Source organism: Leptonychotes weddellii, chromosome 4 (genome assembly GCF_054177405.1).
Source record: "Leptonychotes weddellii isolate Sample4059 chromosome 4, ASM5417740v2, whole genome shotgun sequence".
In the NCBI taxonomy this organism is placed as follows: domain Eukaryota; kingdom Metazoa; phylum Chordata; class Mammalia; order Carnivora; family Phocidae; genus Leptonychotes; species Leptonychotes weddellii.
In genome coordinates, this window is record NC_138372.1 from 62,475,254 (window position 1) to 62,494,695 (window position 19,442).

The following is a 19,442-nucleotide window of genomic DNA, read 5'->3' on the forward strand; positions in this document are numbered from 1 at the left end:
TATGATTTTGTTGTCAATGAATAAATTACACAGAATTACTTAAGACTTTTTTAATTGGATGATCCAATGTGAATGACTTGAGAATTGCATTTCTGATAGTAACTTCTTAATGTTAAACTGGTATTAACTAGTTATAAAAAGTAATAAATGTAAAGAGTGTTTCCTATTTACTGGGGTAGAGGAAAGAGAGGGATAAATTTGTTATTCTGTAATGTTTTTATGTGGATTCCTGGATGTTTGTGAACTCCAGCAGATGGTCGGTCATTTAAGGGTGCATTTCATAGTTGAGGCCCACTGATTTGGGGACTCTAGTGAAGATGTCATCTTTGTTACATTTATATTTTTTATTTTCTGATATCTGGATTTTTAAAACATTTTAACATTTATAAAAAGATACAGTTGTGGTGTATGTTTTTTTCCCTTATAAAAACATCTTCATTTTATGTTCCTGGGAATATTTGACATCTTTTTGTATGAGGAATTAAGGTATAAAATACAGCACAAAATAAAATTAAGTAAAAATTGAATGCCTATTGTGTGTTACACATTGTGCTGGAAACCAAGGATACAAAAGTAAATAGGATTCACTTTTTTCTGTTGAGTAGCTCAGAGTTCAGTAGGGGAGGAATATTAAGTAAGGAGACTGTTAGAAGCATGTTGCCTCCTCTGACAGAGGAGCTCATAATTGTTCATGCACTTAGTTCATTCATACATCCATTTATTTAATCTATCTTTATTTCATGCCCTCTATAAAGAGAGCACTGTCAACTGACTGTTAGGTTTTGGCATTATAATGGTGAACTAGAGAGATGTGATACCTTACCTCAAGGAGAACTCACTACCCATGTAAATTGCCCAGGCACAGGGTCATTGTCATGTTTCTTCACTGTTATTTCTCAGTGTCTAGAAGAGTGCTAGGTACATAGTACGTGTACAGTAAATATTTACTTATTGGAAGAAAGAAAATAGATGACCCAAAACCTGAGCTCAGATTCTCTTTTCCCCATTGTTGGAGAAGGCCTGATAGGAGTTTGGAGAGTAATTGTTGCCTAAGAGAATAATGAGTAGAATATTCTATACAGAGGGAGTAGTTTAAACATAGGCAGTGAGTAGTAAGGGTAATATTGAGGCTTAATACAAAATTCACTAATTTCTTTAAGAAGTAGATCAGAATTAAAGTATCCTATATTTCTGAAATTTGAAGAAGTCATAGCTTTTGTTGAAACAAAGACATCTCTTCATGTGGCATGTATTATTTTAATAGACATGCTTATCAGGAATTTTTATTTTAGGGCTTAATATTAAACTGATAGTATTATATAACTAAATTGCTGTATTTTAGTGGCACTTGTGACTTAATAGTGGAAGATAATTTACAAATTTTTAAGTGGGAAAGATCAATTTCTTTTTAATAAGGACTTTAATCCCAAAATGTTTTGAAGGACTCATAATGCATACTTTTCTCCTTAAAATATCCAGCGGCTTTTCACAAGTGTTAATAATTGAACCTAATAGCTGATGGCATTAGAAAAGTACTTTTACCTTGAGTGTACAAAATGTCCAGAATTTTGTTACTCTTAGCAAGTCCCAAAGATAGAGGTTTCTTTTCCCTTTTGTTGTTTGTATAATTGGATTTAATTATGTATTATTTTTTTTATCCCACATTTATTTGTTAGGATTTTTCCAATGTAAGTCATAGTGTTTTGGATATAAGTTGGATATAAATAAGAAAACTATAAATACACTTCTTAAAAATTTTTTGTTTGAAATGTCTCATAATTTAAAATATATCCTCCCCTAAAAAAACAGCTTGTAAGCCAAAATGACACAAGAATCTAAGGCATTTCATTTATAAACGATGAGATGATTATTTTGTAGTTTCATGATCTTATTTGAACACTTTCTTTTTCAAGAACTTTATTTTTCTGTAAGGATTTGATTTGTGTTTCATGCTAATAACCAAGTTTACTTACACAAAAATTGCTACATTTTCAAAGCCAGTGTGCTTATGCTAGAAAATGACACTACATTGCTTTATTTTCTTTATTCTTAGCATGAAAATAAGTTCAAAGGTGAAAGTCTTTTGTACTCTCTGCATGGCAGTTTTAGTTACCTCACATAAGATGGATAGGTTAAAAGAACTATATTTTAATAAACATAAAAATATTAGATGTTTTAGGAGTTGATTGGTAAAAGTTATTTCTTAAATGGACTAATAGAATAACTAAAGCAATAGAGTGATAATCTGTAAACTTATGTGAAATGAGTTTTTAACACATTGCCTTTTCACATACAAAGAAGTTTTTAAATTTTATTTATTTTTAAAGTAAACTCTCCACCCAACATCAAGCTTGAACTTAGGACCCCAAGATCAAGAGTCACTTGCTCTACCAACTGAGCTAGCCAGGTGCCTCTACCAACAAAAACTTTTTTATACATCCTTGATTTTTAAAATTTTGTTTTGATGACCTCATGAATATTCAGAGAGAAATAGAAATGTTGAACCATTAGTGAAGTAAGTTATCTTTTAGGCTTGTTTTTGACATTTTCTTTTCATCTAAACTAAAATGAAATGGAAAAAAGTTTTCTGGAAGCTTGTAAGCTGTAGGTCAGCCTGGTTGAAATCATGCCCCCTCCTCCTTAAGTATTTTATTCTCATTTCCATTTTAGGAAAAAAAAATCTCATTAACATATATAAACAGAAATAAATCAGATTTCAATATGCCAGCACTCATAGTAGACTGTGGCTTGCGTTAATTGTTTCAGTAGAGCTTGAAGTCACAGCCTCCGTTCCATAGAGGTCCTTGATAATCAGAAGGCATGGTGCTTACCGGGACCCTGGAGTGCATGAGCATTAGCGTCCATGACAGGGTTTAGTTCAAAGTCATTAAGAAAAACAGTACCAGAAAAGTTGATGTTTTTATATTACAGCTTAATAAGACTTTTATAGGAATGTGTGATTTTACAGAAATGTATATAAAGGGCAAACTGAATGGAGACAATGTTAGAAAAATAAAGTTTTCATAATCAAGTGCCTAAAGTTTATCACAAGTATAAACTTGTGGCAGAATATACTGTTGTGAGAGTAGCATATATTCTCGCAAAAATGCTCATATGATGCAAAATCCAATGACAATTTCAATTCTGGTCTTACAAATTTCCATCTCAGAGCCGTGCATCTGTTTATTGGGAGTTATCCTCCGAATGTGAATGATTTCAGTCCTAAGTTACTGCACCTGTTACCAGGAGGTATTTACTCCAATCACTAGCCTAAAGCACAGAGAGTTATTGCTTGACATTTTATAGCTTGGGGGGGGTGGGGAACCTGTCTTTTCAAAATCATTTGTTCAGAGTGGAGAAAATGGAGCAAAACAGTTCATTTTACTCTAAGCACCGCTATTTGGCGATATTCACATTTGCACAGCACAAAGCTGCAATATTGATTTTTTGCTCACAGGGCCTCCTACAAGTTTTTTCTTTGATTGTCAGGGCCGCAGGATGGATTGGATTACACTTTGTTTGTTGGGATGCTTTTTTTTTTTCTTTGTTGAAATAGAAATAGATTGAAAGTACAACTTAGAATAAATGTCATAGTAATAGTACGATTAAAGGGCTTTAATTTGGGAATTTCTTTATGTTGATTATGTTGATTGGACAGGTTCATTGAGAGCTTGGCATACAAACACACTATTACTTCCTTTCTTGTTCTTCTTCCCCTAAGACTGGAAAGCACCCAGGACACCTTATTAACTATGTCCTCTGCAACAAGGGTCTGCAAACCTGCTTCTGACTGAAGAGGCATTAAAGTAACATTTAAGGATATGAACTTGGGAGCTGCATTAATGTATCTCAAACCTTGATTTCATTCTTACTGGATGGTATGATGATGGAAAAAGTAATTTTTCTGTGCCTCAGTTTTTTCCTCTGTAAAATGGTGATAATAGTAATACCACCTATTCAATATGGTTGTTTTGAGCATTTTAGTCAGTAAATATTATAAAGTCCTTAGAGGAATTTCTGGAGATGATAGGGTGAAGAGGGTGGCAAATCCTCTCCCAAAACAAGTATAAAACTGAACAAATCGTGAATCACAACCATTTAGGGCTCTGGAAATTAACCAGAGCCAAATAAGAAATTGGGAAACATTTATTTATGAAAAGCTATAGAACTTGTGATATGAACAGTGGAAGTTCAAAGCCTTCTAGCCTGGGGTTGCTCTTACCCTCCACCCTCCACTCCTTAGCTAAGTCTTTGTGGTAGTTTCATTAGGGCAAGGCTGGCCTTGAAAGTCAGTGACTGCTGCCAGAGAGAGTTGGCTTGATTTGGAGTGGAGGATGGAAACCCGTGCCCAGCAGTGTTGCCAATAAAAGTAGTAAACACTGTGGAAAACAGATGGGAAAGACTCACAGCTCTGCTAGCCTGAGATTGTGGTCCCTGTTGGGGAGATTGGAGGGCCAGTCTGAAACAAACCCAGGAAATCTTTGAAATGAAAGAGCCAAAAGTTCTCTATGCATTCTTGACTAAGTGGGAAGCTACACACATGCCAAAGAGATGTGAGAGGAGTTGGCAGAAAGTAAATAACCGAGGCTGGCTTGAAAACTGCCTGAACTTTGAGCACTCTCCCTAACACACACACACACACACACACACACACACCAGGCATGAAAACTGTCTGAACTTTGAGCACTCTCCCTAACACACACATACACACACACACACACACACACACACACACCAGGCATGAAAACTGCCTGAACTTTGAGCACTCTCCCTAACACACACACACACACACCCAGGCAGCAGTGGAGACCTTGTTATGGGTTCATGGTGTTTATGTAAAGACTCTGCCCAATCATTGGCTGATCACTAAGCTATGCAGACCTGGGCGATCCCTAGAAAATAAAAATTAGAATTAAAATAACAATAGTGAGCAGAGACTGCAGCCCCAGGCTGAGGGAACAGATTCTGTAGATTAAATCCAGTCAAGATACTAAAAAGAAAATATTACAGTAGCAGCAATTCTCTGGGGAAGAAAATCCGGATCCGCAGTTGCTAACAGAATATTATTTAAAATGTCTAGTTTTCAACAAGAAAAAATTTATAAGATATGCCGAGAAACAAGGAAATTGACCCATAATCAGGAGAAAACGCCCAGATGTTAGATTTAGCAGATAAAAATTTCGAAGTGGCTATTATGAATATGTTCAAAGAGTAAAGTAAAGCTACAAGTATTACTTGTAGAGAATTAAGAGGAAATATGATGGCAATGACTTAATAAATATGTAATCTCAATAGAGAAATAAAAACTATTTTTAAAAGGCCTTGGAGAAATTCTTGGCACAGATTAGTTATTATACCAGTGTGTTGCAAAATAAATTAACATTTTCCTTCCCAAATACAGATACCCAGCTTTATCTGAACCCAGAGATTGTGATTCAGTAGGTCTGGATTAGGGCTTGAAGATCTTTTTTTTTTTTTTTTTAAAGATTTTATTTATTTATTTGAGAAAGAGAGAATGAGAGAGACAGAGAGCACATGAGAAGGGGGAGGGTCAGAGGGAGAAGCAGGCTCCCTGCCAAGCAGGGAGCCCGATGCGGGACTCGATCCAGAGACTCCAGGATCATGACCTGAGCCGAAGGCAGTCGCTTAACCAACTGAGCCACCCAGGTGCCCGGGCTTGAAGATCTTTTTAAAAACATTTACCAGATGACTCTGATGCAAAATCATGTTTGGGAATCAATTATATAGTCCTGGCAAGTGACTTTAAAAAAAAAAGTCCTAAAAATGCCCACTTTAAACAGTTAAGAATTACATCATATACAAAGGAAGAAAGTGTGTTTAAGAAATAGTAGCCATACCTGTGATGATTTATTTCTGTGATTCAATATAGTAAGTTATTAACATGATATAAATAAAGGAGTAAATAAATGTATTTAGGAATAAGATTTGTTCCCTTTTTTCATCACATTTACTTAGTGAAAATGTTGAATTTTAAAAATTCAAAAAGAAGGCACAGCAATTTACATTTTTCTAAAAAAATTATGTAAATTTTTCTTGTGATCCCCATGATTGACCCATGTTTATTTTAACCCTTTCACTGTCCTTGATTAAAATAGCTTATCCAGGAAGATGTCTACTTATGATTTGTGTGAACCCTGGCTGCCTAGTCATCACATGTGCTTTCCAGAATTACCTTGACAGTAATGTATAAGCTACGTGGTTGTGCCATAACACATCCATGTTTGCCTTCCCGTGTATGCTTATATTTTAAAGAAATAGAGCAAGTAATATATTACTTGGTAATCACTTGAAAATGTTAGAATAGCATGTGTTACCTGATAAAAAGGAGGTTGCCTATTTAGAATCATAGATGAAATTTGATGCAACTTCGAAAGGACTTTAATTCTTCAGAAAAAGAAATCAAAACACAGAAACATAAAATGACTTAAGCCAAATTCACAAGGCTGACCCAGACACACATACTTCAGTATTCCGTGCTCTTGCCATGTGTACGTATTTGAACAGCGTAGATTGTGCTCTCTTTATATTTATGGCACACTACACTACCATTTCCAAAAATATAATTTTCATTATTATCTATATGTTTTGTGGCCCTTTCCCATAATTGTGTCCTGTCAGATTTACTAATATACATTGGTGGATTTCAGACTGCGTGAAAATTTGTAAAATTATTATCAATAAGGTGGCTTGAGAAGACACACAATTTCTGTTTGTGGCCACTAAGAAGAGCATGAGCTCAGAAATCTGAGAACCCTGTGTGCATTATAGTCAAACTCATAGTAATCCTTGAGCCTCTGAACTTTATGCCTTGGTTTCATACTCTGTAAAGTTGGTATTATAATAGTAACCTACTCCATTGTTTTTTGTTGTTGATAATGTTGCTTAGCATAAAAAAAGTGATGCATATAAAGCGTTTAGCACAGTGCCAGAACGTATTAATTGGTGTGTAAATGTTAGCTATTATAACTTTTCTGTGTCCCTATTTGAATTTTTGTATTTCTGATTGGAAAAGCAGGGTTTAAGTAAATGAAAGTTCATAAACATGTTACTCACCTATCTTTATGAGAAACACTAATGAATCCAGCAGAACCTAGAAAATAATAAATTGGCAGAATTTTTTCTTTTTTGAGGATGGCATATCATTTTCATTGATTATAAGTGGTTTATCTGTTTCTAAATGCTAACTTTTTATTTCTATTACCAAAGAAAATAGGTATTAAGGAGGGGAAAAAATTGCAATTTTTTTATGGTTTTAACAAACACTAGTTTGATTTAGCTTTGGTTTGACAATACTGGTTAGAATTATGTGTCATGTGCCCACCTAGGCATTGGAATTATAACTAAGAACTCTATCATCATAGTCTAGCAGGGAAGATATAAATTAAAAATGAATATGCATAGTACGGTATGGTAATAATAAGCACTTTAGTGAAGATGTATAAAGTTCAATGGAAACAGAGGGGAGAGGGCAAGAATTTATAAAGGAGAACACTTATGATTCAAAACAATAGACACTGTAGCATTTAATAAGGCAATATTCACTATTAAGAACTCATTCAGTTCTCTGCAGTGAAAGCATAAGTACCATGATCTCTCTTCTCCAAAAGATTCTACATTAGAAATCTAAATTATTACAGTATACTGATCTTTCTCTCCTTTTCCTTTTCTTTTTTCTTATTTTACTTGTTTGGATGACTATGGCTAAGGTTTAAAAATCCTCTCTCTGAATTACCAAAACAGCAGGACACTCAACAATACAGTTTCTTAAATATCTTTCAAAAGCAGCGGAAGATTAACTTAGAACCATATCTGTAATCCTGCAAACTATCAAGAACAACAAAAATTAAGGGCTTATTTTAAAAACCACAGTGCTTCATAATCAATCCTATATTTTTGACAAGTAGTGAAAGTTGTGAAATATGGCTCCAAGACAGTCTTCTAATAATGTGTTCTAACAGTAACAGTATTTTCTAATAATATGATTTATTCTCATTTATTAAAGATTTATAATTACAAAATATCTCTGCCTTTAAAACAGTCTGTGCTTCAAAATTTTGTATGTTACTTGTTTGAATTCCCACAAAGCTTTTGCCACTGAAGTAAGTGAAGCTCTAAAGCATATATATTTTTTTTATTTATTTGAGAGAGAGAGCACGGGGGCGAGGGTCGGGCAGAGGGAGAAGCAGATTCCCCGCTGAGCAGGGAGCATGGGGCCTGGAACTCCAGGATCATGACCTGAGCTGAAGGCAGACACTTAACTGACTGAGCCACCCAGGCACCCCCTAAATCGTATTTTCTACAGAAACAAATATAAGAATACTAGTAAAAAAACCCCACTAGTTTAAGTTGAATTATAAAGTCAGTTTAGTACAGTATCAGGAAACAGAAGAAAGCAATAATAAACGTGTAAAAGTTTATTTATGAACTTTCACAAATAAACTTTTTAAAAGGTTGGCCTATATTTGTCTTGACATTTGTTTAGCTCTATTTTTTTTTAAGATTTTATTTATTTATTTGAGAGAGAGCACGAGTGGGGGGTGGGTAGTGGGGAGGGGCAGAGAAAGGGAGAAACAGACTCCCCACAGAGGGCAGAGCCTGAGGTGGGGCTCAATCCCAGGACCCTGAGATCATGACCTGAGCCAAAGTCTGACCCTTAACCAACTCAGCCACCCAGGAGCTCCTGTCTAGCTCCATTTCTGTATTCCTTCTTCATAGAGCACCTTTCCACATACCTGTAGTAATCTCATAAGACCGCAAACCTTCTTAGTAAAAACCTCCCAAGTTTGGGGTGGGCCGCAATCCTCTGAATATTTCTGTTCTCCAAGTTGCGTCCTTTTCTGCTCTCTTCATTCCAATTACACCTTTAGTTTTCTCAGTAGAACTGAGAGCTCGGCCGCGTCTGAGAATTGGTGATTTTTAAGTCATACCAAAGTGTAACCCAGTCACCCTTCTGGAGGATTATTTGTCTGTTAGAAAGAAGGTGCATGTTCTACCAGGTGACTTTTTTCCATTGAATTAGTGAGAGGCATTATACAATACAGTTAAAGAGAACAGGTTTTGGCATTGGATTGACCTGGACGTAACCCAGTTTTATGAACTTGAATTTCATAACTTGGAACTGTTTACTTCTGAGTGTCAGGTTTTTTTTCTATAAAAGGGACATAAAGGATAATTTATGTGATGCAGAGTAATTGATAGAGATAAGAAAAAATACTAAAATTATTGCTGGTCTTTATAACAGGAATGTTTGAGATGGTGACAGGTTAGAAAATTGAAATACAAAATTGAGGTAATGTTGAAGTTTTTGACAGTTGTAGCTAACCATGGGGTAGAACACCAGCACAGTGAGGATGGACTTCACTCACACATACTTCTGGCTTTCTTTGTGTTTACCCTTTGTCCTATGCTGTGTTACTACTTCCTGGGTCCCCTGGTTGAAAACTTAAAATTCTAATCTTTTATTCCATCTGGGAATCTTTTTCAGCACTCATGAACAGAAGTTGTCTTTGCTCTTTCTAATACACCGCACTTAAGTTCATATGGCACTTTTAATTGAGCATTGTTATGTACATGATCTTATTTTAGAGTCACACAGGTAGGAAAAGTCACATCACAGGTGTTTCATCTCAGTTCTCTAGATGACAAAAGTGACTCTTAGACAAATTTTGCCCTTCCTGGGTTATTTCAGCTTGTTGGACGCTATTGGAGCTGTGCTGGCGCCTTTGAATGCCCAACTGCTGCATGCTTCCGTTTATGCCAATTTTAAATAAAGTGTCTATAAATTGACATAAGCTATTGTGCCATAAGTATGTTATTGTAATAGTTTTTTGGGGGGGAGAACTGCTAAGACAAAAGCATTTTTTAAGATAATGCTACTAGCAGCAATTAATACGTCTACATTAAATGAGACCTTAAAGTCAGTGTATATCAGAGCTTTTATTCCACTGCCTAAATGAAGATGGTTTCTTGATTAGTTGTTAAATTTTGTATTTGTAAAACTTGTCATTATTTATAAATCCATTAATTAAATTGGCCATTTTTCTTTGGATTTACTCAAAAAGAGTCACTTAGTTTCTAATTGTGAGTAGATTATACAGAACATATTTTGTTTGAGTAGTTTTAATTTGTATTTACAGGTGAATAGTTCAGCTAAAGATATATATTTAAAAAACTAATAAATTCTTGACATATAGTAAGGAGTCAAGGAATTATTTAATAAATGTATGAATGGATGACTTAAAAAACATAATTTTTGTGACACCTCTTGAATATAGACATGAATCATATTACTTGAAAAATGCCTTATTAAAATAATATATTTCATAAATGTGTTGATTTTAATTTCTTTTTTCTTTTCTTTTTTTTCTTTCATTTTTAAGGTTTCAGCAGAGCAGCTTTACCATTCGGGTTAGTTAGGCGAGAATTATCCTGTGAAGGTTATTCTATAGATCTGCGATGTCCAGGCAGTGATGTCATCATGATTGAGAGCGCTAACTATGGTCGGACAGATGACAAGATTTGTGATGCTGACCCATTTCAGATGGAGAATACAGACTGCTACCTCCCAGATGCCTTCAAAATTATGACTCAAAGGTAAATACTTATTTGTTAATATTCCATTTTAGCTACTGCATCCAAACTGGTAAAATTATTTTAATAATTCCAAAGTTGATGAATAGAGTCCGTATCTCAGCCCATTTATTAAACTGAATGAGGCTTTTACCTACCAATGTTGATTTCTACTTTTAAGCTTTCGACACTTAAATCTCTGTATCATTTTTATATAGTTTGACATGTCAGAAGGAATATGTAAGACCTATCTTTGATTTTTATATGTCATAAAATACAGAGTAAGAATAATATTCCATTGTAATCTTCTTTTTTATGTCTGCAGAATTTTGGAATATCTTTGTAACATTAAGAATGTTTTTAACTGTCTGGGTCTTTGGCAATAATTGGTCCTTAATTTTTTTAAAAAGATTTATTTAGGGGCACCTGGGTGGCTCAGTTGGTTAAGCATCTGCCTTCGGCTGAGGTCATGATCCCAGGGTCCTGAGATAGAGTCCCTCATCAGGCTCCCTATTCAGTGGGGAGTCTGCTTCTCCCTCTCCCTTTGCCCCTCCTCCCTGCTCGTGCTCTCTTGCTCACACACACACACACTCTCTCTCTCAAATAAATAAATAAAATCTTAAAAAAAAGATTTATTTATTATTTTAGAGGGGGGGAGGGGCAAAGGGAGAGGGAAAGAGAGGATCCTCAACCTGACTCCCTGCTGAGCATGGAGCCCAACACGGGGCTCGATCTCACAATCCTGAGATCATGACCTAAGCCAAAATCAAGAGTCAGTCGCTTAACCAACTGAGCCACCCAGCACCCCAGTCCTTAATTTTTTGATTAATATATTTACAGCAAAAACAAACAGAGAAAGTACAGAGTTACATATTTACAGCAAAAATAAACAGAGAAAGTACAGAGTTACTGTACTCCTATTGCTACATAGGCACGACCTCCCCAGTTATCAACGTCCTGCGTCACAGTGGCTCATTTGTTACAATAGATGAACCCACATTGACACCTCATTATCACCCAAAGTCCATAGTTTATGTGAGGGTTTATTCTTGGTATTGTGTATTCTATGGGTTTTGACAAATTTATGATGGTGCGTATCCACCATTGTAGTATCATACAAAGTAGTTTTGCCATTCTAACAGGTATGTGGTGATATGTTATAGCTTTGATTTGCATTTCCCCAATGACATGTCATATTGAACATTTTTTAATATGCTTACTTGCCATTATATATCTTCATTGGTGAGGTGTCTGTTCAGGTCTTTTGCCCATTTTTAATCAATTGTTCATTTAAGTGTTCTTTATATATTTTGGCTAACAATTCTTTATCAGATAGGGCTGTGGCAAATATTTCCTATCAGTCTGTGGTTTATCTTCTCATTCTCTTGAAACTTAGCTTTAAAAAAACAAACAAAACAGCAAACTCAAGTTAAGAAAACATATAGCGTGCTTTCTGTCTTTCTCTCCTTCCATATATTTATCTCATTGGTTAATATTGTATTTTTAAAATGATGTGTTGGAGGGGCACCTGGGTGGCTCAGTAGCTTGAGTGTCTGACTCTTGGTTTCAGCTCAGGTCATATCTCAGGGTTGTGAGATCAAGCCCGAGTCTGGCTCTGAGCTCAGCATTGAGCCTGCTTGAGATTCTCTCCCTCTCCCTCTGCCCCTCCTGTTTTCTCTCTGTCTTTGTCTCTCTCTCTCTCAAAGAAATCTTAAAAAAAAAGATTTTCTAAAAAAAATGTGTTGGAAAGTGTGTTATAAAATTTAAAATGTGTAAATGATATCTCTTAATGGGATAATTGCCCTCCTACATATAGGTAGAATACCAAAAAACTGCTGAGGATGGGTATTGCTTTTCCTCTGCCTTAATATAGAGCACCTAACTCCTGGCCTCTTTTATTTTCTCAATTTTGCTACACTTGGCATCTTAATTAAAATTTTCTTATATATAAGATATTAAAATCATGGTTAGTTATGGTCAAACTATACAATAATATCCAGCAATTGTAGTTATTTGGAACATAGAAACTCTCTGAAGGAATGTTTAAGTATCACAGAGTTTATTATACATTATTGCTTTTGTATTTTGTTTACTAGGAAAACCCTTCATCTTTCTATTCAAAACCTTCACCCTCTTCTCCTGCCTCTTTTCCCCCTTTGGAAACAATATGCTGTCTAACTTTCTAGCTTATTTATTAGCATACCTTAAAGTAGAATAGCAAATTTTCTAGACTGGGGTCTGGTTAGTGTAGGAAAAATGAAAACATCAAAAGGTAATAAGAGGCAATGTAGAAAAAAAAATGGAAAAACTATTTTTAAAAAATCCATGCCATAAGAACATGGGTACAAATTGCTGTAAAATTTCTGATTTCACAGAGAATATGTTTTAGCCATATTATAAGTAGCACATTTATGTAGTTTTTCTTTAATGTTAGTACTGGTCAAGATTATTTTTTAAGAAACCAGAGAACATATACAATACTTTTAAAAAGATTTCCATCAAAATGTTTTTATTTTGGGCACCTGGCTGGCTCAGTCAGTAGAATGTGTGACTCTTGAGGGTCAGGATTGTGAGTTCGAACCCCACATTGGGTGTAGAGATTACTTAAAAAAAATAAGATCTTTTTTAAAAATGTTTTAATTTTAGTTCTTAAAGTGTTCTTAAAGTTATTAAAAAGTTATGGCAAAATCTCATTTGCATAAGTGGCACTTGAGAAAGGTTTTTAAAATTTAAAACAGAAGTTCACTATGGATTGTGTAGCATTTGGAATCTGGCCTGTGAAATAAACCATAAAACATAACTAACTTTCCTTGGAAGAATAGATTCTGTGCTCCAGTAAATTGTAATAGAACAATTTGCACGTAGTGTTTCAAAATTGGGGTACTGCCCATGCTAGGGAGACACTAATAATGGACCATTTATCCATTCTTTACATGTTGAACTGTTTAATTGTAGTGATATTAGATGAGTATTTAGGAGTAGGCCAGAGAGAAGTGGGAAGTAAAGAATTATTATGTGCAACTACCTGTTTTTACAAAATTGACAAGCAAAAATCAGAGGAGTTGGTACAAAGAGAGGGTCTGGAAGAGCAGCCTTGAGGAATTGTACATTGTAGGTAACTTATCGTTGTTTGTGGATGTCTACATTTAAATACATTGTTCAATATCTAACAAAATGTGTAAGTCTTAATCATATTTGTATCTATTAAATATAATTACATATTATAGGAAATGTACAAGATAAGTTATTTTCATTGTTTCATTATGTTATAAAAGCAGGGCTACATTTTTGATAATACTTTAAAAGAAACTAGAGTTTTGGGGGTATTTAAATTCTGTGGAAGAACACAGTGTTCACTGTACCCTTGTTACCAAAATCTCCAAACAATTTATGATGTATTAGTGCAAATAAGGGGTTAATTCCAAAATTAGGTGTAGAATCCCCATTTTCAAATTGTTGTATTATAGTGGTGGCTTATAATTATTTAGTCAGCACAATAACAATTTAAACAAGAACACTTTAGTGACAGGAAGACAATGTTAAAAGGACTTAAAAATGAGTTTCTCAGTGGTGGCTTATAAATACTTCATTCTGCGTATGTCAGAATATAAACCTTTAAGGAAGTCTGCCATATTTGACTGGTACACAGATTCAAATAACTGTAAGAAAATATGTAGACAGTATTTTTGCTGCTGAATTATTACTGAATAATGATTGAGTGCCCTGTTTTTGTTTTTGTTTGTTTGTTTTTTTAAAGTAAGCTCTCTGCCCAATGTGGGGCTTGAACTCATGACCCGGAGATCAAGAGTCTCATGCTTCACCAGCTGAGCCAGACAGCCACCCCATTTTTTAAGTATATCCCTGTTTTTTTATTGAAAAATACTCTTTCAGTGTTTACAAATAGTTATTTTTACCATATTCCTAATAATTTAGCAAATTTTCTATTTATAATTGTCAGAAAATGTGATATTTGATAATGTAGAAAAAAGACTTTTTTTTAAAAAGATTTTATTTATTTATTTATTTATTTGAGAGAGAGAGAGAAACAGTATGAGAGGGGATAGGATCAGAGGGAGAAGTAGGCTCCCCGCTGAGCCGGGAGCCCGATGTGGGACTCGATCCTAGGACTCCGGGATCATGACCTGAGCCGAAGGCAGTCGCTTAACCAACTGAGCCACCCAGGTGCCCAAAAAGAGACTTTTTTTAAGATAAAAAAATTTCTCTCTAGAAAGCTCAAATAAAAGCACTTGAACTTTTCTATTAAATTTCTAAACTATAATGATGGAGATAAACACAAATTTCAATACCATTGAAATTAAAATATGTTTGTATTGTATTTCAAGGCTTTTTCACCCCCTCCCTCACTGTCATCACTTCAACACTGAGAGTCAAGTAAATAAATACACTTGTAATTTTGACTGTGGCAGTGGTAAAAGTATTAATAATTGTTTTTCATTCTTCACTTTCTATTTCTATTCATTCAAAAGTGTGAAATGAAGGATCTATTAGAAACTGACATGACACTTGTCTTATAAGTACAACAAATGGCTCATCTGAGAAAGTGAGAAATGAAATTCTTCCCTAAAATGCTATGTATTTTAATACTTTATAAAATAATCAGCTTGTGCTTTCTATTTCTCTCTCTGACAAATAAATAAATAAAATCTTAAAAAAAGAAAAGAAAAGGGACGCCTGGGTGGCTCAGTCAGTTAAGCATCTGCCTTCGGCTCAGGTCATGATCCCAGGGTCCTGGGATCAAGTCCCACATGCTGAGCAGGGAGCCTGCTCCTCCCTCTGCCTATCGCTCCCCCTGCTTGTGCTTTCTCTCTCTCTCTCTGACAAATAAGTTAAATAAAATCTTAAAATAAACACCATTAGAGATAATGATTTAGGACTCTTTGAAGATAATTATAGTGAGGTACCTTAAAAAATTGTGCAACAGTTTTAGCTCTTTGATTTCATTAAAGCAACACAAACAAAAAACCTTAGTACTATTCTGAAGTATTTGATGAATAAGAAATTAGAATTTTGCTAACAATATCGGGTTTCTGTGGCACACTCAGGTACAGTCTAGTTTCTTAAAGTGATGTGCTAAATTGTATCTGAGATCATCTTCCAGTGTTATTTATGACTGTCCCTTTGTTCATGTTCTTCACTCTGAGAGCCTGCCCATTCTGATCAAGGTAGTTTGCTGCCTTAAACAATGCTTTATAATATGCCCTTATGTTTTTAGCATTTCGGTTTAGAGATCTGAAAGTAAATATGTACTTTTTTCCAATATTTAATGTTAGGTTAATGGGCATGGGTAGGTGAGGTTTTACAGTGGATGAGTTACAGAATTAACTCCTACTATCAGATATGCATCAGTGTACTTCTGTCAGTACAAAGAGGTTCTGAAATTAATAGGTATTCTCCTCAAGAAGCTAGAAAGAATACATTCCTCAGTGTTTTCTCATGGTAGGAAAGGTATATTTTGTGTAATTGATTCAAAAATAGGCTGTTGTTGTTTTGAAATTGCCCGAGGACAATAAAGGACTGCCGTAGACATGGAGAACTAGCTCCTTTAAAGCTTCTGACCGGGGCGCCTGGGTGGTTCAGTTAAGCGTCTGCCTTCGGCTCGGGTCATGGTCCCGGGGTCCTGGGGTCGAGTCCCGCATCGGGCTCCCTGCTCAGCGGGGAGCCTGCTTCTCCTTCTCCCTCTGCCTGCCACTCCGCGTGTTTATGCTCTCTATCTCTGTCAAATAAATAAATAAATTAAAAAAAAAAAACTTCTGCCAAAATTTTAGCCCACATGTAGACAGCATGAACCTCATAGCATAACTACATGATATTTCTTATTAAATAAAGTTCAATATATTTTTGGCTATTATACTACCCATTTAAGTTTCTTTAAGTTTATTTGGGAACAAACGTGCATATAAATAAAGCAAGCAGTTGTTTATACAGATTTGGCACTCACAAGAGTAGTGAAAGAACATATTGATGAAGCAAACATAAACGCAAAGTTGACAGTTGCTGGTGAATAGATGATGTCATTCACAGAGGTTCTGTAGTTTGAGCATGCAAAAACTCTAGAGAACACCTGAATATAAGGGAGAGAGGTAAAGTTGCCATCAAGGGAACCAGGACAAGCACAAGAAGATAATGTCTCATAAAGCTAATAGCAAAGTTAATAGTAAAATAGCAATAGTAAAATAATAATAGTAAAGTGTAAAAGATGTACACTTTTTTTTATTGACGTTGAAGATTTTTATTCTATCTAGACAGCCCAAATAAAAGAACACGCAGGGTTTTCATGATAGAGTTTCAGAATAGAAATCAAGAAAATGGCATTCAGCCTTGCCTAGACCAGAAGAATTAGGTATTTCCCTAGTCACAGAGCCCACAATGAATAAATACATGACATAGATTTATAACGTAGGGGTACAATTCAGGGACTTTTGTCTTAAAGGGGAAAAAATCTGCTTCTAGAACTTGGGTACAATTTCATTAAATTAAGCTAAATAAGTACGTGACAAAACTTACTTCAGAGCCTAGATCTTTTCCATATTGGTTGGGATGATGGAAGTAAGCTCAAATATGTAGGAACCAGATTAATCTATTTTCATCCTGTATCCCATTCAGTAAATTTTCTATCCTTAAACTTCCCTCTTCTAAACCTATCAGTGTCCTAACCTGTTATCTCTGAGCATAATTACATTGTATTTAACATGTCAATCCAACAGCAACTCAAGTAGTGACAGTTTCTTGTGTGTATGAGAATTTGAAGAAGTGTATTGTTGTCTGTGTATGTGCGTTACTTTTTCTGTTCAATGCCTCATTCCATAAATGATGGAATGTAGATGGACAGTAGATGCAAAGTGAGTCTCGAAAATGTAGTGCATATTCCCAGCATGTAGTTAGAAGTAAGACTCCATGGAAAGGACCATGCATGCCTTAGTCTGGAATAAGCACAATGATCTTTCCCTCTACCTTTCCACCTCCCATTCTTGCTACCAGTCAAGGCACATACCTAGGGACCCTCTGTGGGGTCAAGGCACATACCTAGGGACAGTCTGTGGGGTGGGTGGTGGGGACATAGGCGATTGTTTCTATTTTAAGAGAGTTATTGAATAACATGGTTAAAACTGCTGAGGAACTTGGGACTCATCATATTCTAGTTCCCTTTCATTACATCGGGGAATAAACTATCATTGCATTCAGTACATTTTGTCCACACTGCAGTATGTATTTTCTCCTCACTTATTTTGAAAATATCCGTGGGAAGGTGTGACAACATGATATCCCTCTTTTCACTTTGTGAACCTTTGGAAAGGTTGAATTATTTGCTATAGGGGCTGAAACGTCAATTTGTCTATACCTAGAATCTCATTAACTAATATCTTAGTGACATGAAAATTTATTATTAAGTAATAATTAATAACTAGTCTTAATAATTCTGTTATCTAGGTTTTAAAAATACACTTCTGCTATTTTCAAGCATACTGATAAGATATTAAGTGTGTGTAAGATATTTAAAAGAGATACTTAAATACACACGCATACATGAAAACTTTCCTATGAGAACTGATGAATATTGGAAGCTTCTCAAAATTTAACCAAGAAAATCCATTAGAATGCAGTCACAGTTCTGCCAGTATTCTCTGGGAGACTTCATGATTATAGATTTCGGTGTGAGTATATTTTCCTTGACATACAATCCTCTCAACTTTTATATTGATCATTCAGTCTTCGTAAAGAAGCTTTGTATCCAAGTCCGAGCTATATGAGAGTTTAATTATTTTTGTTTTGATCTCTCTTTATAGGTAACAATACACTTAAAACCTATCTTTCTAAGATATTCATATCCCTGCCTTATTAATGGAACTTTTTTAGAAGGAAAAAATAAGCCAAACCTGCCTTTTCACCTAATTTGATATTTTATAATATTTTGGGGTTTTGTGTATTTTCTTCTTGCATTGTAAATACTGGTCAGGGATACTTTTCTCTTGCTTGGTCTATTTATTCATTGAAACTATTCATTCTCATAGGATTTAAGACTGCCATTTCTGAAGAACTACATTTTTACCTTTGTGCTGTTTATCCCAAGTGCTTTTATCTATCTGTGGTGTCAGATTTATCAGCCATTTGTCCATTAAGATGAAATGTATCTGGGGAAAAATGAATAACTCAGATGCTACTAACTCATCATCTCTGTGCAGTATACTTAGGTTATTTTCTGTTAGGTGATGGATTTCCACTAATTCTTACTCTTGGCCGAGTTGCTTTAAGACAACGAACTGGAATTATAAGCATCTCTCTTTGGCCAAGGATTGGGAGGTTACTAGTATAGACCCTTGATCCTTAGTATAGTAATAAATAACCATTAAAGCTCTAATTGGTATATCTAATTGGACACATACTTTGCATGTCACTTACTGATGGGCATTTAAACCAAAGCATTCATTATAGGAAGGGGAGACTGTTGGCAGTAATAAACATGAAACATATTAAACATTCACATTTACTGTGCAAGAAAGACTAATAAATTGTAAAATGGCTTAGAAGACAAATAATCTAAATATCCCTTATGACCCTGCTTATCAAATGTAGAAGAAAGAAACAATGTCACATCAAAGATTCTGCCCTACAGGGTCCTCTGTTTGTCCTTTTAAAATGAAAATTAGTAAAACAATTCTACTGGATAATGAGGACTGAGAGAATAAGTGTGAATTGCCAGTTTTATCTGGTACTTCTGGTTAATATGTGGGTTTTTAACCTTTTATATTATGTCTTTTGGTTGAGGAAGCCAGGACCAATTTTTCTTAGGACAAAACATTACTGATCTTCAGTATTTCCTAAGGATTATTCAG

General features: G+C 35.0%; 1 protein-coding gene across 14 annotated transcripts in view; it reads left to right on the plus strand.

Annotated features, from left to right (window-relative positions):
• The window catches only part of ADGRL2 (adhesion G protein-coupled receptor L2), a 274,450-nt gene that overhangs the window by 178,900 nt on the left and 76,108 nt on the right, over window positions 1-19,442 (plus strand). For all 14 annotated transcript variants that reach the window (XM_081818660.1, XM_081818663.1, XM_081818661.1 and 11 more), the window contains one exon: window positions 10,401-10,614. In XM_081818660.1, the coding sequence (XP_081674786.1) occupies window positions 10,401-10,614 (214 nt within the window). The remainder of the gene's footprint in view (window positions 1-10,400; window positions 10,615-19,442) is intronic.